The 22,000-nt window shown below is 41.7% G+C and overlaps 1 protein-coding gene across 21 annotated transcripts in view; it reads right to left on the reverse strand.

Moving 5' to 3' along the window:
• Positions 1 to 22,000, reverse strand: part of CLIP1 (CAP-Gly domain containing linker protein 1) — a 142,685-nt gene that overhangs the window by 50,907 nt on the left and 69,778 nt on the right. For 17 of the 21 annotated variants that reach the window (XR_004258148.1, XM_032242597.1, XM_032242679.1 and 14 more), the window contains 7 exons: positions 17,872 to 18,816; positions 13,748 to 13,864; positions 11,658 to 11,715; positions 11,057 to 11,140; positions 10,017 to 10,173; positions 5,344 to 5,509; positions 5,030 to 5,245 (listed from right to left, as the gene is read on the reverse strand). Coding sequence is in view for 20 of the 21 variants with exons in the window: in XM_032242597.1 (XP_032098488.1) it covers positions 5,030 to 5,245; positions 5,344 to 5,509; positions 10,017 to 10,173; positions 11,057 to 11,140; positions 11,658 to 11,715; positions 13,748 to 13,864; positions 17,872 to 18,816 (1,743 nt within the window). In the remaining variant the exon portion in view is untranslated. The remainder of the gene's footprint in view (positions 1 to 5,029; positions 5,246 to 5,343; positions 5,510 to 10,016; positions 10,174 to 11,056; positions 11,141 to 11,657; positions 11,716 to 13,747; positions 13,865 to 17,871; positions 18,817 to 22,000) is intronic. The other 4 variants (XM_032242695.1, XM_032242694.1, XM_032242692.1 and 1 more) reach the window with 3 other exon arrangements.

A 22,000-nucleotide genomic window follows, 5' to 3' on the forward strand; every position in this document is an offset into this window, starting at 1 on the left:
CCTGGGCTTTTTCGGCCAGGGTCACCTCGTGGTTAAGCTGAAGGTCATCCAGAATCTTGGTGAGGCAACTGTGCAGTTCCTGCAGTTCTGCCTTGGATTTGGACATGGCAGCAAAATCGCTTTTCAGAGTCTTTATATGGGCAGCGAGTTGAACTGCTTCTGCAGTCAACAGTTCCTTCTCCTCAATGATCGCTGCCACCTCTTGCTCCAATTTGGTCTTCTCTTGGAGTAGCACAAACTTCTGGGACTCCAGCTCCTTAATACACACTCTTAACTCCCCCACCTCCTGCTCTAGGAGCACCATCCTCCCATGAAGTTTATTGTTTTCATACAAGGATGACTCGCTCTCCTTTGCTCTGGCTTCCTGCTCCAGGATTAAGGACTGCTGCATTTCCTGGATCTCCTTGCTTAATTTCTGACACTCTTCTTGCAGGGTCAAGCCGTCTCTCAGCAAAATCTTCTTCTCGGAACAACACGTGTTAAGTTCAGCATCCAAACTCTCCTTTGCTTGCAATATGTGAGTGTGTTCTTTTTCTAGATTCTTTTTGGCATTTTGAGCCTCTTTCAGCATCAAAGACAGGTCGCACTTGCTGGCCACTAGTTCTTGGTTTTCCTTTTTTCTCTCTTGAAGCTCCTTCTTCAGCGCATCAATATTACCAAGGAGTTTCATTTTCTCATGCACAATTATCCTTCTGTTTGCAGACTCTTGATCATATTGCCTTTTGAGGTCTCCTATGGCTTTGATGGAATCCTCTCTCTCTGCAAGTAAAACTCCATTTTGTGTTTCCAGTGCGGATTTTTCCTTCAAGAGACTATCCTGCTGCTTTTTAAGTTTAGTCATTTTCTGAGAAGCCATCTCCTTCTCAGAAGTCAGGTAAGCGATCTTCTCATTCAGGCCCATCTCAGTATGGGCAGCCTCTTCTGTGCATTTGTGGAGTTTTTCAGTGATGATTCTATTTTCACTTAAAAGTTCCTCTTTCTCTGCCAAGAGCCTTCTCTCGGAGGCAGCCAAAGTTTCTTTCTCATGCAGAAGCTGGATGCACTCGGAGTCTGTGACTGCCCGGCTGGCCTTAATTTCCTCCAAGAGCTTCGTGAGGCTTGTGTTTGTGGCCTGGAGTTGCATGTTCTCCAGCTCTGCCTTCCTCAAGGCCTTGCTGGCATCATCCAGCTGTAAACAGAGCCCACTGGCTTCTGAGCGGAGCAGCTGTTTGACCTGGAGGGCAGCCTGGAGGCTGGCATTCAGCTTTTCCTGATCTTGAAGCAGCATGTCCTTCTCTAATTGCAGATCTCTGTTGTTCTGAAGAACATTATCTCGTTCTGCCTTTAAGGATATGCACGTGTTATCGAGATTGGACAGTTTCTCTAAAGCTGACTTTTTCTCAGCTGTGAGATCTTCAATCTCCTGTACCATAGTTTTCTGATCTTTGACTAGCTCCTCATAAGAGCTTTGAAGCTTCTGAATGTCGTCATCCTTATCTTTGGCCAAGATGAAGTTTTCGGTAATAAGTTTCTTGATCTGGTCCTCCAGGTGATCTTTTTCTTCCTGGTCCTTCTCAGTCTTAGCAATCAAAGTATCTTTGCTCAGCTGGAGTTCTTCGATGAGGGCCTGCATGCTCACCTTAGAAGCTTGCAAAGAGTCATTTTCCACATTTATCTTCAAGAGTTCTTCCTGTGCTACGTTGATTTCTTTAAGCAGTTTCTCCCTCTCAACAGCCAAAGCTTCTTTACTGAGATGTTCTTGCTCATAAAGCTTTTCAGCATCTTGCTTTTCTTCTAAGAATTTCTCCTTCTCTAAATTAAGAGTTTTATTCACTGACCACAGTTTCTGCTGGTCTCCCTGAAGTAAAGCTATTTTGGCCTCCAATTCTACAAACTTGGATAAAAGTGAACCGTTTTCTAACTTTAAATCATTTCCCTCCTGCGAAAGAAGCTGCTTCTCTGATTTCAGACCCCTCAGCTCTTCTGTCATTAGTTCAATTTCTTTTTTGGCTGATGTTAACAAATAAGTTAGCGACTACAGAAACAAAAGATGGAAAGAATGGAAACAAAAATGAAATCAAGCAGACAAATGCAAGCCCAAATAACTTAATGTAACATAAATGATAAAAGCTTTAAATTTCTACAATAAACTTTATAGAAACTATCTGAATAACAAAGGAAAGAAACTAAACAGAGCCCACAAAAGATAATTCAAAAGCGTAGCTTTGCAAAGTGCTTCCATATCTGCTAGCTTATTTTATCTTTGAAACAACTTGTGAAATTATTCCCAGTAGCTACCTAGAAGATAAAAATAGTAGCTTCATTTTGACATCAGGGCATAAAACTCTTTCCTGCCATTCCAATTATCTAATTATTTTGAATGCAGAAAGGATTCATAGAAGAATTTTTAAAAATACAATTAAAAGAAGTACATAAAGTCAGTATATTTTAATGAAAAAAGGAAGGGGCCTAACAAACAAAATAAACTATTGCCTTCCAAACTCACCACAGGACCTTACTTAAGGACAGCCATGGGGCTGAGAGTGATTTAGTCCAAATGTCACATATAAACATAAAAACTAGTCTAAATTCTAGGCTTTGATAACTAAAATAAATAGGTTTATTTTTTTAATTTACAGAGTCACCTGAAATGTGGTCCACAGTGTCTATGCTAATTTTGTAATTAAAATATAACAAATTTAAATTTATTTATTTATTTATTTATTGGAGACAGAGTCTCACTCTGTGGCCCAGGCTGGAGGGAATTGGCATGATCTTGGCTCACTGCAACCTCTGCCTCCCAGGTTCAAGTGATCCTCTTTTAGGCATATTCAAAAATAGAGAATACAATGTAGGCCACATATATTCCCATATTAAGGTTTTTATTTTTATTTATTTTTTTATTTTTTGAGACAGAGTCTTGCTCTGTCACACAGGCCAAAGTGAAGTGGCACCATCTCAGCTCACTGCAACCTCCACCTTCCAGGCTCTAGGGATTCTCCTGTCTCAACATCCCGAGTAGCTGGGACTACAGGTGCATGCTGCCACACCTGACTGATTTTTTGTATTTTTAGTAGAGACAGGGTCTCACCATGTTGCCCAAGGTGGTCTCAAACTCCTGAGCTCATGCAATCTGCCCACCTGGCCTCCCAAAGTGCTAGGATTACAGGAGTGAGCCACCAGACCTGGCTACAAATTTAAAGTTGAATGGCTTCACATGGCTGGTGGCTACTGTATTAAGCAGCACAGTTATAGACCACTGGCTCTTAAAAGTAGGGAATAAGGAGGCTTTGTGGGCACCATGAACCTTGTTGAGTGCACATGTAAACTTTCCTGAAAAAATATCTGTAGATTTCATTAAATTTTTCCAAAGAGTCTGGGACTGATAAGAGCCACTGAAATCAGATACCAGACAACTCTGAAGGGAAACAGTCCTGGCATTTTAACTCAATGACCCTTGCACAAAACAACCAACAAAATTAGTGAGACCAGCCAGGAATGGTGGCTCATACCTGCAATCCCAGCACCTTGGGAAGCTAAGGCAGGTGGATTGCTTCCATCCAGTGATTCAAGACGAGCCTGGGCAACATAGTGAGATTCTGTTTCTACAAAAAATAAAAAATTAGCCAGGTATAGTGGTACATGTCTTTAGTCTTTGCTACTTGGGAGGCTGAGGGAGGGGGATGACTTGAGGCTGCAGTGAGCCATGACTGTCCTATGGTACTCAGCCTGGGTGACAGAGTAAGACCTTGTCTCAAAAAACAGACAAAAAAACTGAGGAAACCTTAAAACAGTTCTAGAATGCTGTGGTTTGCTCAGGCTGCAACATTTTAAAGGCAATACAAAAAAAAAAAAAAAACCTGAAGTCTTCCCAGATAAAAGAAAGCACAAAGACAAAAGATCTGGGAATTATATCTAGTGTTAAATGGCACATAAAACTGGAGGTGTTTCAGAGAAAGAAGAGAAATCCTCAGTTATCAGCGTGTAGAAGAGGGAGAATATGGGTTTCACAGATGACACGCATGGCACATACATACCATGTCATGTCCACTTAGTTAGGAGGTTTTTCATGGGATTGGTTTCAAGTCCTATGCATGCTCTTTTATCATTTCTACTAAACTCCTATAACACCTTAAAAATAAATAAAAATGAATTATTTACTTTCCTTTGAGCAATAAAAGGTTAAATAGTGGGAAGGTTGAACTTCATGAAGTTACCAGAGTCACAAAATGTACTGGGCAGGCCAGGCACGGTGGCTCACACCTGTAATCCCAACACTTTAAGAGGCTGAAGTGGGAGGTCTGCTTGAGCCCAGGAGTTTGAGACCAGCCTGGGCAACATAGCAAGACTCCATTCTCTTAAAAAAAAAAAAAAAAAAAAAAAAGAAAGAAAAAGAAAAAGATATGTATTGGGCACAGATACAATCCTGAAACCATAAAATAAAATCCAACATATAGAATTCTGCTCTATCTACTAACAGGATGTTTCCTCCCTGCCCTTGAATCCAGCTTCCTTGTCAATAAGCTCACGGTACCCTCCTGGGGACACCTAAAAGCCCCTCTGTAAGTTCTCAATTTTAACTCTTCCTAGAAGAGCTCTGTTCCTCCAACCAGGCTCTCTCTCATCCTGACTCCTTGCTCGCTTGCTTCACGTGAGCTCTGCCTCTTGCTTTATTGCAACGTCTCTCCTAACTAGTGCAAGGCAGCAACAAGCATGGCCAAGATTAGAGCAACAAGTAGGCAAGCAGAGCTCAGGCAGCGTCAGAACCTTTGTGACAGCTGGGAAACAGGCAGCACGGGGGTGACAGCTGCACCGTCCATTCCGGTAAAGACCTGCAGCCATCACTGACCCTCAGAAGGAATAGCAGCTGGCACAAAACACTTGAAGCCATAGGAAACATAATGTGCCACCTGCCATGCACTGAGAAGAGTAACATTTATAGAGGCCACCTTAACTTGTCCCACTGACTGCTGCTTTCTAAGCACCCTTCCTGCCTTGACAAAGAGCTCAGGCAAGCTACAGCACAAGGCAATTCTCTCCCATCGCGTACTTTGGCTTTATCAGCTTGCTTTCTCAGCTCCTTCAGCTCCTGCAGCAAGCCACTGTTCTCCTCTTGTGCGGCCTTCAGCTTGTCCTCTGTGTCCAGCAGCGTCTTCTGGAGGTTCTGCAGAATTTCTTCATGCTTGGTTTTAGTCTCGGAAGTGGCTTTCTCATACCTGGCTTTCAGATCCTGACACTGGTTGTGGCTCGTTTCCATCTTCTTTTCCTGCAGAGACCCCAAGTGAGGGAATGAGTCATCCAGCCATATGTGTACTGCCCCTTGCCTTCCTTGCCAGCAAACAGGCCCACTGAGTCTCTCCTTACCAGGTCCAACAATTTCTTCTCTAATTCTTTCTTTTCTTCCTCGTGCTTTTTAGCTGCTTCTTGCTGGCTCTGTTCAGCTTTGAGAGTCACATCCTCAATACTCTTTTGTAGAAAACTTGCATTTTCATTAGCCTTTGTAAGTTTGAGCTGTAATTCTTCTACATATCTAGAAAAAGTTTCGATATAAGATGTCAGATTTTTCATAAGAATGTTTTAAATTTAAGATTTATATTAAAATATACTATTAATAACAATGGTATTAATAATTTTTAATTTTTATTTTTATTTTGGGACCGAGTCTCACTCTTGTCACCCAGGCTGCAGTGCAGTGGTGCGATCTAGGCTTACTGCAACCTCCACCTCCCAGGCTCAAGCAATTCTCCTGCCTCAACCTCCTGAATAGCTAGGAGGTACCTGCCACCATGCCCAGCTAATTTTTGTGCTTTTAATAGAGGGTTTCACTATGTTGGCCAGGCTGGTCTCGAACTCCTGACCTCAGGTGATCCGCCCACCTCGACCTTCCAAAGACCTGAGATTATAGGTTGTGAGCCATGGCACCCGGCCTATATTAATGATTTTTAAAAGTTATGTGTAATTAATAACATCTAAAATAGGCGAAAAAATTTTAAATGCTTTGCCTAAAGAATCATTTTACCGGCCGGGCGCAGTGGTTCACGCCTGTAATCCTAGCACTTTGGGAGGCCGAGGTGGGTGGATCACCTGAGTTCAGGAGTTCAAGACCAGCCTGGCCATCATGGTGAAACCCCATCTTTAAAAACAAAACAAAACAAAACAGAGCCATTTTACCAATTATGATAAGTAATTATTTAGAGTAACAACTACTATAATTGTGAAGGTTTACTATTTTATGTCAGTAGATCAAAAAAAGAAAAAAAAGAAAGAGTAAAAAATAAACATATTAAAGGAACTGAGGCCAGGCATGGTGGCTCATGCCTATAATCCCAGTACCCTGGGAGGCCGAGACAAATGGGTCACTTAAGTTCAGGAGTTCAAGACCAGCCTGGTCAACATGGCAAAACCCCATCTCTACTAAAAATACAAAAATTAGCCAGGTGTGGTGGCACCTGGATTACAGGATTACATGCCTGTAATCCCAGCTACTCAGGAGGCTGAGGCAGGAGAACTGGTTGACTCTGATAGAGCGAGGTTGCAATGAGCCGAGATTGAGCCACTGCAGTCCAGCCTGGACAAGAAAGCAAGACTCCGTCTCAATTAAAAACAAATAAAGGAAATGGGCATTTAAAAATTTTAGCATACTAGATTACCAAAAATTCATTCTAGTGCTTCTGAAGAACAGAAGATACAAAAATCACAATAACTCAAAGTTTTACCTTAAAGGGATCATGTGGTTGAACAAAAATAAATAAATTTATAAAATAATTTATTTTATAAATAAATAAATTTATAAAATAATTTATTTATTTTATAAATAAATAAATTATATATTATTTAAAAATAAATTTATAAAATAATTTATAAAATATGGGACATTGACCTAGAAAACAGACTCTCAGATGAATCACAGATACACAAGGGAAACTTGGGGGTAATTCTAGATTTTACATTCACAAAACACCTATAAAATGGAGCTTCTTGAAGACACTGAGCCACCACCACCAAGGCAAGTTTGACCACAGTTGCCCAACCAAGGCCTGGCTACACTCAGCACTGACTGAATTGTGTGGGGGTGAAAGGTTGGATATATTAATAAATAGAACTTTGCAGCCAGGTGCAGTGGCTCACGCCTGTAATCCCAGCACTTTGGAAGGCCAACGCGAGAGAATCACGAGGTCAGGAGTTCAAGATCAGCCTGGCCAACATGGTGAAACTCTATCTCTATTAAAAATACAAAAAATTAGCTAGGTGTGGTGACGGGTGCCTGTAATCTCAGCTACTCAGGAGATTGAGGCAGGAGAATCACTTGAACCTGGGAGGTGAAGGTTGCAGTGAGCAGAGATCGTGTGCCATTGCACTCTAACCTGGGTGACAGAGCAAGACTCTCTCAAAAAAAACAAAAAACAAAAAACACAACAACAAAAAGAACTTTGCAGATATTAACACTTTTAAGAAGTCTAATGCCTACAGACTTCATTTATAAATCTTCGCTTATAAATTATTTGATTTTTATATGACAGCTATTAAAAGAATAAGATCAAAGCAACAAGAATTCCAGAATAAAGACAATAACAGATATTAAGACAGAAGAAACTTGAGCACTGAGGAAGTACAATGCAGTTATTAAGAGCAGGAAGGGTTCTGGGACCAGACTGCCCAGATCTGAAACATCAGGCTTAACCCCAGTTAGCCTCAGTTTCCCTTTCTCCCTGCTTCTTTCCCTCCCTCCCTTCCTTATTTTTTAATTTTAATTTTATTAATTTTTTTTTTTTTTAGACAGAGTTTCACTCTTGTTGACCATGCTAGAGTGCAATGGTGCGATCTCAACTTACTGCAACCTCTGCCTCCCAGGTTCAAGTGATTCACCTACCTCAGCCTCCCAAGTAGCTGGGATTACAGGCATGTGCCACCACACCCAGCTAATTTTGCATTTTTAGTAGAGAAAGGGTTTCTCTATGTCGGTCAGTCTGGTCTCAAACTCCCGATCTCAGATGATCCACCTGCCTCAGCCTCCCAAAGTGCTGAGATTACAGGTGTCAGTCACCACCCTTGACCTTATTTATTTATTTCTTTGAGATGGAGTCTAGCTCTGTTGCCAAGGCTGGAGTGCAGTGGCATGATCCTGGCTCACTGCAACCTCCACCTCCTGGGTTCAACTGATTCTCCCACCTCAGCCTCCCAAGTAGCTGAAATTCCGGGTGTGCGCCACCACACCTGGCTAATTTTTGTATTTTTAATAGCAATAGGGTTTCACCATGTTGGCCAGGCTGGTCTCAAACTGCTGACCTCAGGTGATCTGCCTGCCTCGGCCTCCCAAAGTGCTCGGATTACAGGCGTGAGCCACTATGCCCAGCCTCTTTTTCTTTTTCTTTGAGATGGAGTTTTGCTCTTGTTCCCTAGGCTGGAGTGCAATGGTGCGATCTTGGCTTACTACAACCTCCACCTCCCCCCGGGTTCAAGTCATTCTCCTGCCTCAGCCTTCTCAGTAGCTGGGGTTTTAGGCATGCACCACCACACCTAGCTAATTTTGTATTTTTAGGAGAGACAGGATTTCTCCATGTTGGTCAGGCAGGTCTCGTACTCCTGATCTCAGGTGATCTGCCCGCGTTGGCCTCCCAAATTGGCTGGGATTACAGGGGTGAGCCACCGTGCCTGGCCTCTTTTTCCTTAGAATGGGAATAATGCTAAACTCACCTCCTCTCACCTCATAGGATAATGATAAGAATTAGAAAGCTGTTAGCACGGTGCATAGCCCATAGTGATAGGTAATATGTGTTTCCCATTAAAACAAGTTAAGGTCAGGCATGGTGGCCCACGTCTGTAATTCCAGCACTTTGGGAGGCCGAGGCGGGCAGATCATTTGAGGTCAGGAGTTCAAGACCAGCCTGGCCAACATAGTGAAACCCCATCTCTACTATAAATACAAAAATCAGCTGGGTATGGTGGCGCATGCCTGTAATCCCAGCTACTTGGGAGGCTGAGGCAGAAGAATCACTTGAACCTGGGAGGTGGAAGCTGCAGTGAGCAGAGATTGAGCCATTGCACTCCAGCCTGGGCAACAGAGTGAGACTCTATCTCAAAAAAAAAATGTTAAAAATATTTTTAACTGCCCATAAAAGATATTATTGCCATTAGTGAACTACTACCTTTTTCTTTTCTTCTTTCTTTTTAGATAGAGTCTTGCTCTGTTGCCCAGGACGGAGTGCAGTGGCACAATCTCAGTTCACTGCAACCTCCACCTCCTGGGTTCAAGTGATTCTCCCATCTCAGCCTCCTGAGTAGCTGGGATTACAGGCAGACACTACTATGTCCAGCTAATTTTTGTATTTTTAACAGAGACAAGGTTTCACCATGTTGGCCAGGCTAGCCTCGAACTCTTTACCTCAAATGATCCACCCACCTTGGCCTTCCAAAGTGCTGGGATTGGGCCGGGCGCAGTGGCTCAAGCCTGTAATCCCAGCACTTTGGGAGGCCGAGGCGGGTGGATCACGAGGTCAAGAGATCGAGACCATCCTGGTCAACATGGTGAAACCCCGTCTCTACTAAAAATACAAAACATTAGCTGGGCATGGTGGCGCGTGCCTGTAATCCCAGCTACTCAGGAGGCTGAGGCAGGAGAATTGCCTGAACCCAGGAGGCGGAGGTTGCAGTGAGCCGAGATCGCGCCATTGCACTCCAGCCTGGGTAACATGAGTGAAACTCCGTCTCAAATAAAAAAAAAAAAAAAAAAAAAAACAAAGTGCTGGGATTATAGGCATGAGCCACTGCGCCCCTGCCTTATTATCTTTTCTTTATAAGTCACCAAATGGTGCATAAATAATATTATATTCCTTAATTCTGTTGTTCTTGACAAGTAAGATAGGTAAAACCCATTTTAGAAGGTTAAATAGCTTATTCAAGGACACAATGAGGTAATAATAGAAAGGAACAGAGATGGGAGATTTTAAAACATAATAATCCTAAACATTTGTCTTCCCTCCCACCTAGACCTTCCCACAGAGCCTAAGGTGGGCACTCTTATCAACAGTCATCTATACCTTTCTTTCAGACGTAATTCATCATTCATTTTCATCAGCTGAGAAGAGTTATCTCCTGACATCTTCATTATTTCTGCAATGTCATTTTCCAGTTTTTCCTTTGCCTTTATCAGCTGCTCTTCTCGCTCATCTTTCTCTCTAAATTTTGCCTCCATATCTAAATATATAGAGAAAAAAAGAATAGCACGGCTGTGTCATAATCAACAAAAACTGGCTGAGTGCATCCTTGCTCTGGTAATATTTTCACAAAGCAATTCCTGTCCTCATAAAAAGCACATTCTAGTGAAGAAGGCAGACAATAAGAAAGATAAAGGAAAGAAATCGTAGAATTAATTAAGTGCTAAGAGGAAGAAAAATCAATGCAGGGAAAGGAGCTGGGAAGAAGGTTAGAATCTTAGATGGCGCTTCCCTAAGGTGGTGACATGGAAGGGAAAACCTGAAGGAAGTGAGGGCACAGGGAAAAGTAAGCACACAGGCTGCGCGGCAGGAACACGCCTGACACGTCCAAGCACGAGCAAACAGGCTGAGGTGGCTGGAGTGGAATGAGGAGGGAACGGGGGTCCCAGATGAAATCTGAGAGGTAATAGGGCCTGATCATGGTAAGGACGACAGCTCTTTCCCTGCATGGGATGGGAGCTGCTGGATGACCTTGAGCAGAGAAGCGACGTGATCTGACTTCATATTAAAAGGATTGCTCTGGCTGCGGTGTGGAGAACAGACTGAAGCAGGCATGGGCAGCAGCAGTGAGCCCAGGTGGTCAGCTGTTATGGTAGCTCAGGTGAAAGACGGCCATTGGCTTGGAGCAAGGATAGCAGTGGCAGTGGTGAAATGTGGCAGATTCTGGCTCTCGTGAAAACAGCAAAGAGAACTTGGTGTAGGTTACAGATCTCAAACAAGTACTTCATCGTGTTTTTATGTCACCATAATGAGTAAAGAGGCTACGCTTGAATAGTACATTTGTTATGTAACATCCTACAACTGTCTCAAATATGAGGAAGCCTACTGTATTTAATGTTTAGTCATCAGAGATGTCTTCTTACCTGCTAAGTTTTCTCTCAGCTTCTCCAAGTCAGAAGACAGCTTGGTAAACTGTTCCTCCTTTTGGTGTAACTTATTTACAGTTTCTATTTAGGATAAAGTTAGAAGTTTAATAAGCTTCATATTTAATAAGCTATCTGGATCAAATCGTATGCTCAAGAGATCTGAGAACACAGGAATACTCAAAAATCCCCTTACAAATTACACTGCTGGGTGCGTCCTGAAAAAAGCAGGTCTGCCGCTCTCTCTGGCCTCCCCAAATCTGTACTTTAGGGAGGCATCAGGCCCTTTCCACTCATCTCTTTCCCCCTTCCAGCTAAAACTCAATAAAGCTATTAACGATGAAAACATAAATAACACTCTCCCCAATAATATTTACATTTTAATGTAGAACAAGCCTTAAGCCAGAAGAAGAAAAAATTAATTGGGAGTTTGAGGCTTCAGGAAACCAATGGAAGCCAGTATTTCTGAGCATGGCAGGAACTTCCAGGAGAGTGAAATTAGGCTACGGGCAGTGTCTACTCTGTGCACTCCACAGGCTAGCTCCAGTCTAAGAGTATGATAGTCTTTAAAGCGATCTACACAAGCTCTAGTAAGACATACCTTGCATACTTCTCTGAACGGAGACTGCCTCCTCCGAAGCTTCAGCAAACTTTTCTTTCTAAGGAAAAAGAACCAGAGATTCTGAACAGAAAGATTTCACATTGTAAAGATAAGGAGTTTATGTCAATTATAACTACAACACTATCGACTTTTTGTTGCTGGTCTTGTTTTATTAAAACTAATATACATGAAACATGTGACGCCAATTACTACCACATGTGGGTCATACACATGTGCATGGATACACACACATCAGTGCAGTTTGCATGTGTGTGTGTGCATGCATGGGACGGCATCACCTGCATGCACCTGTAGGCATGTTCATACCTAGGGAAGTACATGCATGTGTGTGTATACACATGGTGCACGTGTATGCTTCATGTTGCTACCCCTCAAACAGCAGCCCTTCTCTTCAGAAATCTGCCTGAGATGGTGAAGAAAGCTCTGAAATTTGTTATTTCTGAGAGTAATCTGAGTCTAATATCTTGAATCTAGGTCGGTGTCGCTACTTTTTAAACTGAAAAGGACCATCAGTCACTTACTGTTCAAGGACTTCTAAACATGACAATAGGCCAAGTTAAAAATCACTCTCCTAGTTGTCCTGAGATGAACTTTGAGCTAGCTACATCAAGAGGATTGTTACATGGGTATTGTTAACTAGCTGGGATTATGAAAAGATGGTGCAGAAGCCACAGGGTATCCAAGCCCACAGGCTGCCCCCTGTGCATTCCCACAGTCACACTCAAGGTAGCATGTCTTGTCCTAAGATATACGGAAGAATATTCTAACTTACGGGGGAAAAAAAGGCAAGGTTTCCTAAAAGCTTTGGAAGGAGGGCAGAAAAACGAACTCAAAAGATTTTCTTAAAGGACACCAGGCTGGGCACGATGGCTCACGCTTGTAATCCCAGCACTTTGGGAGGCTGAGATGGGTGGATCACTTGAGGTCAGGAGTATGAGACCAGCCTGGCCAACGTGGTGGAACCCCATCTATACTAAAAATATGAAAATTAGCTGGGTGTGGTGGTGTGCACCTGTAATCCCAGCTACTCAGGAGGCTGAGGCAGGAGAATCTCTTTAACCTGGGAGGTGGAGGTTGCAGTGAGCTGAGATAGCACCACTGTACTCCAGCCTGGACAAGAGAGAAAGAAAGGAAGAAAGAAAAGAAAAGAAGGAAAAGGAAAAGGAAAACAAAGAAAAGAAATGAAGGGAGGGAGGAAGGGAAGGAAAGAAAGAAAGGAAGAAAGAAAGAAAAGAAAGGAAAAGAAAGGAGCCATACACTTTTATTCACACTGTTAATAGCACAGAAGTGTAATGAATGGGTAATAGGAAGGGATGTGGAGGACCTGGGACAGCTGACCCTGAGTGGCTCATATGCCTCTTGTCTAGTTTCTCCATAAGCCTCTGACTTTTCTTTCCATGGTGTGTGGGTGGGCACCATTGGCACTCTTTGTGCATATCAGCCTTGTTTAAACTTGGTTTTAAAGTGCAGGAGGCAAGTAGGAAGGAACAAAGTTGAGAAAAGGTAAAATATATACATATTTATGTCATACAACTTGAGATTAAGGAAAGAGAAAACATGAAAGAGAAGGTCATTTTCTTAGGTGCAATAAACTGAGTTAGATTTCTTTGAATTTGTTTAATTAGATGGCAAGCATTCTGTCTCACCAAAGGAGGGCGCCGATGGCCCAGGACGACTGCTGCCCTGAGAGTCACAGATCAAGGAGAAAGCACAGTTTAGGTGCCTCACTCAATATGAAACCTAACTGTGTTTGATGTATAACTTGGAAGGGCTCTGTGTTTAGCAAAACTAAGTAGTCAATAACATTTCAAAGCAGTGCATTAACAGAGGCAAAGGCATAGATTTAAAAAAAAAAAAAAAAAAAAGTAATACGTACCTTGGCTGTTAGTTTAGGTTTGATCTGACTCTCCTGGAGGGACAATTATTTACCAGCCAATAACTAATACACTCAAGCTGCATCAACACTTAGAAAGAGAAAGCAAACAACTACAATATTTCTTACTGGAGGATTTTTTTAAAACAGGAAGTGGCCAGAAACCCTGAGATTCAGATTCCCAACAGGTACTTACCAAAATCTGAAGTTCTTTTTCCAAAGTCTCTTTCACTTGGCTGACTTCACTCAAATTTTCCTGAAGGTTAGTAAGCTTTAGCTCTCTCCCCTGGAGCTCTTTGGTAATGCTACTAGCCTAACACACGGAGTTACATGGTATAGAATTAAATGAACAAAAGGAAAACAAAAAAGAATGAGAAGAAAAAAATGTAAAAAATTTATGAGCAACATAACAAAACAAAACTGAAAGGAGTACAACAAATTTGATGTTGGTTTTTAATTCTTTTTGTGGTTGTTTTTTGTTTTAATCTTATCTTGTTGGTTTTTAATTCTAAGAGGTCAACGACTTCTTTAACAATCAGTTCTATATATGATTTTCTAGTGGCTTTTTTTTTTTTTTTTTTGAGACAGAGTCTCCCCTGTTACCTAGGCTGGAGTGCAGTGGTGTGATCATGGATCACTGCAACTTTGAACTCCTGGTTCAACTGATCCTCCAGCACCAGCCTCATAAGCAGCAGGGATTATAGGCACATGCCACCACAGCTAATGTTTAAAAAAATTTTTTTGAGATGGGGTCTCTGGCCGGGATTGGTGGTTCATGCCTGTAATCCAGCACTTTGGGAGGCCGAGGAGGGTGGATCACTTGAGGTCAGGAGTTCGAGACCAGCCTGGCCAACATGGCAAAACCCCATCTCTACTAAAAATATAAAAATTAGCCAGGTGTGGTGGTGTGCGCTTGTAATTACAGCTATTTAGGAGGCTGAAGCAGAAGAATCGCTTGAGCCTGTGAGGTGGCAGTTGTGGTGAGCTGAGACTGCGCCAATGCACTCCAGTGAGTGACAAAGTGAGACCCTGTCTCAAAAAAAAAAAAAAAAAAAAAAGAGACATGGGGGTCTCACCATGTTGCCCAGGCTGGTCTCAAACTCCTGGACTCAAGCAATCCTCTTGTCTTGGCCTCTCAAAGTGCTAGGATTAGAGGTGTGAGCCACTGTGCCCAGCGGCCATTTTTAAATAGTCAAAATAGACTGTTTATGCTTCATTGTAATTTGGAATATCAGCATGATCTGAAGCAGAAGGTATGGATGCTTACTTTTTAAATGAGCTACTTGAGCAATTTCATTTCCTAGACTTTAAAAACCTTAAGTCCGGACGTGGTGGCTCACACCTGTAATCCCAGCACTTTGGGAAGCCGAAGCGGGCAGACCTCACCTGAGGTCAGGAGTTCAAGAACAGCCTGGCCAACATGGCCTGACTCTACTAAAAATATTAAAATTAACCAGGTGTGGTGGCACATGCCTATGATCCCAGCTACTCAAGAGGCTGAGGCAGGAGAATCCCTTGAGCCTGGGAGGCAGAGGTTGCAGTGAGGGCAACAGAGCAAGACTCTGTCTTAAAAAATAAATAAATAGGCCGGGCGCAGTGGCTCAAGCCTGTAATCTCAGCACTTTGGGAGGCCGAGGCGGGTGGATCACGAGGTCAAGAGATCGAGACCATCCTGGTCAACATGGTGAAACCCTGTCTCTACTAAAAATACAAAACATTAGCTGGGCATGGTGGTGCGTGCCTGTAATCCCAGCTACTCAGGAGGCTGAGACAGGAGAATTGCCTGAACCCAGGAGGCGGAGGTTGCGGTGAGCCGAGATCGCGCCATTGCACTCCAGCCTGGGTAACAAGAGCAAAGCTCCGTCTCTAAATAAATAAATAAATAAATAAATAAAACAAAAACCTTAAGATGGGAATGGAATATATGTGGGCAACATTATTTTCTCTATTTTTGTATATGCTTAAAGTATTTCAACATTTAAATAAAAATGAAATTTAAAAATCCACTGGACAGGCAGGGCTGGACAGCTCAAGGCTGTAATCCCAGCACTTTGGGAGGCCAAGGCAGGTGGATCACGTGAGGTCAGGAGTTTGAGACCAGCCTGGCCAACATGGTGAAACCCTGTCTCTAATAAAAATACAAAAATTAGCCCGGCATGGTTGCAGGTGCCTGTAATCCTGGCTACTCAGAAGGCTGAGGCAGGAGAGTCGCTTGAACCTGGGAGGCGGAGCTTAAAGTGAGCCGAGATTGAACCACTGCAGTCCAGCCTAGGTGACACAGTGAGACTCTGTCTCAAAAAAAAAAATATATATATATATATACTGGACAATAGTTATTAGAACTTGGCTTTCAAGAAATCTTGATGTGAAAAAGTAAACATTAGCTAAATATTATCTAATTAATTTTTGTGTTTTGATTAGTATTTTGGTACCACATGAGGAGATTTGAGAAAAATTTCCTGTAACCAGTTTGTCATCTTCAACTATGGTTAGTTAGCAATTTTCTGCTGTTTGTCAGTCCTCACCTCACCCCATTTAACTATCACAACCCTTCCTTCTTTGCCAAGAGAGCAGCTTCTCCCACAAAAAGCTCAGAACATTCAGCATCAATACCAGCGCCTCAACTAGTAGCAGGACTGGGAAAGAATTCCTCGAACCATCCTTAAAAATAAAGATGATATTTAACAAGGCTAGTTAGAAAGGAATGCCACTGGCGAACGTTTCATGTAATTTCCTAAGCCTTGACCAAATGCACACTTGTTCAGTATTTCCCCCAGTGAAGGAGGGGACAGATTGTATTCTCATTGTGCCATAGAAAAAACTCCAAAGAGTTTTTTTGCCATGCAAAGTGCTCCAGGCTCTTAACCTTAATTTTGCTGTGAATGTTATTTATCACAGCATGTTTTTTTGTTTTTGTTTGAGATCGAGTTTTGCTCTGTCACCCAGTGGCACAATCTCAGCTCACTGCAACCTCTGCCTCCCGGGTTCAGGCAATTCTCGTGCCTCAGCCTCCCGAGTAGCTGGGACTACAGGCGCATACCACCACGCCTGGCTAATTTTTGTATTTTTAGTAGAGAGGGGCCAGGCTGTAACTCCTGACCTCAAGTGATCCACTTGCCTTGGCCTCCCAAAGTGCTAGGATTACAGATGTGACCACCTCGCCTGGCCAACATGTTAATTTTAATAGTCAAGAAGCATTAAGCTCACATTCTGTTTTTATACAGATAAGGCAATTACAGTCATGCATTGCTTAAAAGAACCAGGATACCTTCTGAGCAATGCATTATTAGGCAATTCCACTGTCGTGTGGACATCATAGGGTGTACTTACACACACCTAGAAGGTATAGCCTACTACACACCTGGGCTACATGGTACAGCCTATTGTTCCAAGACTATAAACCTGTATGTTACTGTACTGAACACTGTAGGCAACTGTAACACAATGCTGAGTATTTGTGTATCGAAGCATATTTAAACATACAAAAGGTAAAGATACCATATTATAGTCTTATGGAACCACCTTTGTTTATGTGGTCCACTGTTGATTGAAACATCATTATGTGGCACCTGACTGTACATGGTTAGGAACGGAGGAGATGATCTTTTAAGTTTCTTTTTTTTTTAAATACAGAGTCTCACTCTGTCACCGAGGCTGGAGTGCAGTGGCATAATCTCAGCTCACTGCAACCTCCACCTCCCAGGTTCTGGAGATTCTCCTGCCTCAGCCTCCCAGGTAGCTGGGATTACAGGCATCCACCACCATACCTAGGTAATTTTGTATTTTTAGTAGAGATGTGGTGTCGCCATATTGGCCAGGCAGGTCTCAAACACCTGATCTCAGGTGACCCAACCACTCTAGCCTCCCAAAGTGCTGGGATTACGGGCATGAGCCACTGCGCCCAGCCAATCTTTTTTTTTTAACTTAACCCAAAGAATAGTCATCTAGATGACTATCTTTTAAGTTTCTGTTCATTCATTCATTCATCTTAACACCACAGTGTTAGGGCATTCTATATTTTAAATAGAGTATAGGCTGGAGCTAAGCTTAAAGAAGAGGTCATAGCATAGCCCAGAGATTAATAGATAAGGTACCCAGATAATAGGCAACCAAAATAAATTCACGTGGTTAAGCCATTATTTTCTCTAATCTCCTCAGATGAAACCATACTCAGAACATACTACACTATACTCAACTGGGGACATCAAGCAATTTAATTAAATCAGCGATTTGGAAGATGAATGACCTCAACTCAAAAGTAACAATGCAAAATAAGAATAACAAATGGAAAAGAAAAAAATGGAGGATGTCAATACAAACCTTGCTACTTTCAGCATTCTTTTCAGTCTCTAAATGTTTAATCTGTTTCTCAGCTGCCTCAACCTGCTGTCTAAGTTTCTCAATTTCCGATTTACCTTCGGAACCGGCTTTCCGAAGCGCATCAAGATCCAAGAGCTTTTCTTCGGTAGCCTTGAGCTGTGATGTAAAATTATCAATAACCTTGGTTTGTTCATTGCATTTGGCTTGCAGTACCTCTAGCTCCTTTACCTTTATTTCAGCTTCCTGTAATTTGTTTAACGTCTCTTCCATTTCTACGAGATGCTGGTCTTCTGCTTTGTCCAGTTTCGACTTGATGGCTTCCAGGCTGTTCTCCTTTTCTTTAATGACTTTCATCAGTTTAGCCCTCAGGGCTTCCATCTCTTTAGCATGAGCAGACCGTTCAGATTCTTGTTGATTCTGCAAATTTTCTATTTCGTGTTGGTAATCTAGTCTCATTTTCTCTATTTGTGTTTTTAGCTCAGCAAATTCTGCTGTCTCTGTTCCAAGCCCTTTGCTGAAGGATATCTTCAGTTCTTCCATCGCCTGCTGGTGGGACGCGATGGCAGTCTCCAGTTTGGACTTCCACAGGGCTATCACATCCGAGTTCTCTTTGTTGGCATGCTCGAGCTTGCTTTTCAATGACTCGTTCTCTTTGGAAAGCTTTTCCGTGGCAGTATACAGAGCCTTTATCTCCTTCTGATGAGTTTCTTCCCGGGCTCCAAAATGCTCCTTCAGTGAAGTTATTTCTCTCTGGTGGTCAGTACGAGAGACTTCTAACTTTTCTTGCAAAGAGCTTATCTCTTGTAAAAGGGAAAGTGACATATCCACATCCCCAGCAGGCTTATTGGACTCTAGCCTTCTTCGGAGCTCAGCTACTTCCTGTACTCTCAATGCTAGGTCTTTCTCCAGTTCCATTATACGTGACTTTTCTGAAACTGTAGCCACCTATTAACAGCAGTCCAAAGAAGAAAAGATCATTTAAATAACAAGTCACTGACAATTTTTTTTTCTTTTTTCTTTTTTTCCCCAAGACGGAGTTTCACTCTTGTTGCCCAGGCTGGAGTACAATGGTGTAATCTTGGTTCACTGCAACCTCCGCCTCCCTGGTTCAGGCAATTCTCCTGTCTCAGCCTCCCAAGTAGCTGGGATTACAGGCACGTGCCACCACACCTGGCTAAATTTTGCATTTTTAGTAGAGATAGGGTTTCACCATGTTGGTCAAGCTGGTCTCGAATTCCTGACCTCAGGTGATTCACCTGCCTTGGACTCCCAAAGTGCTGGGATTACAGACGTGAGCCACTGAGCCTGGCCTGACAATTTTCTGTAACAGTGAAGATATTTAATAACTGTCCCATTTCAGGCAGCAAACTATTATGAACATTTACAGGTTAATACATATTTCTAATTGTGGTAATGGCTTAAGTCCAATCTAGTAGCTCGAATTCCAAAGAAGCTTAAATCAGAGAAATACCCATTAACTGGTAAATTAAAAGAAACAGTAATTTTCAAAGTTCTCAGATATATCTGCCTCTTTAAAGACAACATTTCCTTATTTTGCCAGTTTGTTCTACCCCACTTCATCCAGGCTGCATAAATGCTTATTCATTTCATGGAAGTGATCTTACAGAACTGTGCCAACCGGAACATTAGCTGTTACTCACACATGGCCACGGAGCACTTGAGATGTGGCTAATCTGAAGTGAGGTATGGTTTAAGGGTAAAATACACACCAGATTTTGAAGACTTAGAAAAAAAGGAACACAACATGTCTTGTGGGCCAAGCAGAGTGGCTCACGCCTGTAATCCCAACACTCTGGGAGGCTGAGGCAGAAGGATCATTTGAGGCCAGGGGTTCAAGATCAGTCTGAGCAACATAGCAAGACCCCATCTCTGCAAAAAATAAAAAATTAGCCAGGCACGGAGGTACATGCCTGTGGTAACAGCAACTTGGGAAGCTAAGGCAGGAGGATTGCTAGAGTCCAGGAGATTGAGGCTATAGTGAGCTGTAACTGCACCATTGCACTCCAGCCTGGGAGACAGAGCAAACCCTGTCTCTTGGGGGAAAAAAAAAAAAAAAAAAAGAAATTATATTTTAAAATGTTTAAAATATCTTGTTTATAATGTTTATGTTGATTACATTAAAGGATATTTTGGATATATCAGTTTACATAAAATATATCATTAAAACTAATTTCACTTGTGACTTACGAAAAAGTAATGTGAGTACCAGAAAATTATAAATTGTATAGAGTTTTGCTTTTGTCGCCCAGGTTGCAGTGTAATGGCGCAACCTCAGCTCACTGCAACCTTCGATTCCCAGGTTCAAGTGATTCTCCTGCCTCCTACCTCAGCCTTCCAAGTAGCTAGGATTACAGGTGCACACCACCATGCCTGGCTAATTTTTCTATTTTTAGTAGAGACGGGGTTTCACCATGTTGGTCAGGCTGGTGTCAAACCAGCCAGTGATCACAGCCAGTGATCTGCCTGCCTCGGCCTCCCAAAGTGCTGGGATTACAGGCGTGAGCCACCATGCCTGGCCTACTAATCATTTTATTAAAACACAAAGTAAGAATGATTACTTACCTGCAATAATACATAGAATGTTACACAAATTCCCCTTTTTAGATTTTATAATTCTATCAGTATTTTGATGTAAACATCTTCCTCTAACCCCCTAACCCAGTGGTTCTCAGAAATTAGTACGCACGTGAATCACCTGGAATGGACGCCTAAAGTGCAAGTTTCTACCTATTCCCACATACTTCGATTCTATTTGAGCTCTGGGGTAGTACCCAAGAATTTTCTTCTTTTAAATAAATACCCCAGGGCTAGAAAAACACTTTCTTAACCTTGTCCTTTCATTGCTAGAAATTTATTTCCCTCTGCTACCTGCTATGCAATCCATTTAGCACATAGGATATGTGGAAAATAGCTTCCAGCATAAAAACTCACACTAATCTAGGAAATGAAAAGAAACAAAATAATTTTAAAACAGCAGTGAGTCCAAACTTTCAAGGATCAAAACTCCTCTGACTGGCCAGGTGAGGTGATACATGGCTATAATCCTAGCGCTTTGGGAGGCCAAGGCAGGAGAATCGCTTGAGGCCAGGAGTTCAAGATCAGCCTGGGCAACATAGAAAGAACCTCATGTCTACAAAAAAAAAATGTTTTTTGGTTTTTTTTTTTTAATTTATTTTATTTTTGTTTTTTTATTTATTTAAAAAATGTTTAAAAATTCCTCTGAATTTAAGACTCCTCTCCCGTACTGCCTTTCTTTGAGACAGAAAATAACAGATATGCTTCTTTCATTTCCTCTGCCCACCTGCAGGCTGTGACACCAATAAAGATTACAATGTCCACAAGAGAAGAGGAAAAGCAAGCACTGGGGGTCTCCAAAACTGCATAATCAAAGCAAATAAAATTAAATATTACAGAGCTGATTATAATTGTTTGCTTCATAGTTATAGACTCCTCAGGTTAAAGATGTTAATTCATTTACACCTGATTTTCTAGGGATGGAAGAGTCCAAGAGTTTATTACCTCAAAATGACATACAAAACATTAATAAACCTATCAGGATCTGATAAAATCTGCTAAAAAATACAAAACATTAATAAACCTCATTGCTACAAGGTCTATAGCATAAATACATTAAACCCAATAGGGCAATTATTCTTAGTTACAACAAAACAGGTAAAGAAAAATGCCAAGTAAAAAATAAGTAAAAATAATAAATAACAATGTGATTTTACTTTCCATGGCATTTTCCTATAAAGTATAGCAATTTATTTTTCATTTCCCAGAATCTGCCGTCATTTGAAACTATGTGTATGTCTGCTTCTCCTGCTAGTTTAAGACCATAAATTAAGTCAGAAATCATTTTTATTCTTGCTCACATCTCTACAGCACCAAGCACACTCTTTGGAAACTGGATTTATTGGCTAAAAAGAATTCTAAAGTGTTTCCTAAAAATAACATAGGTGATATAAAACTTACACAGGTACTTGGTTATTTTAACACTTGGAAAGCCAAGAGTGAGGATCCACAGAAGATATACTTTTGTTATGGAAAGATATAAGAAGATATAAGCTTTTTTTTTTTTTTTTTTTTTTTTTTTTTTTTTTTTTTT

Source organism: Sapajus apella, unplaced genomic scaffold, assembly GCF_009761245.1.
Source record: "Sapajus apella isolate SASKATOON/1434 unplaced genomic scaffold, GSC_monkey_1.0 scaffold2, whole genome shotgun sequence".
NCBI lineage: Eukaryota > Metazoa > Chordata > Mammalia > Primates > Cebidae > Sapajus > Sapajus apella.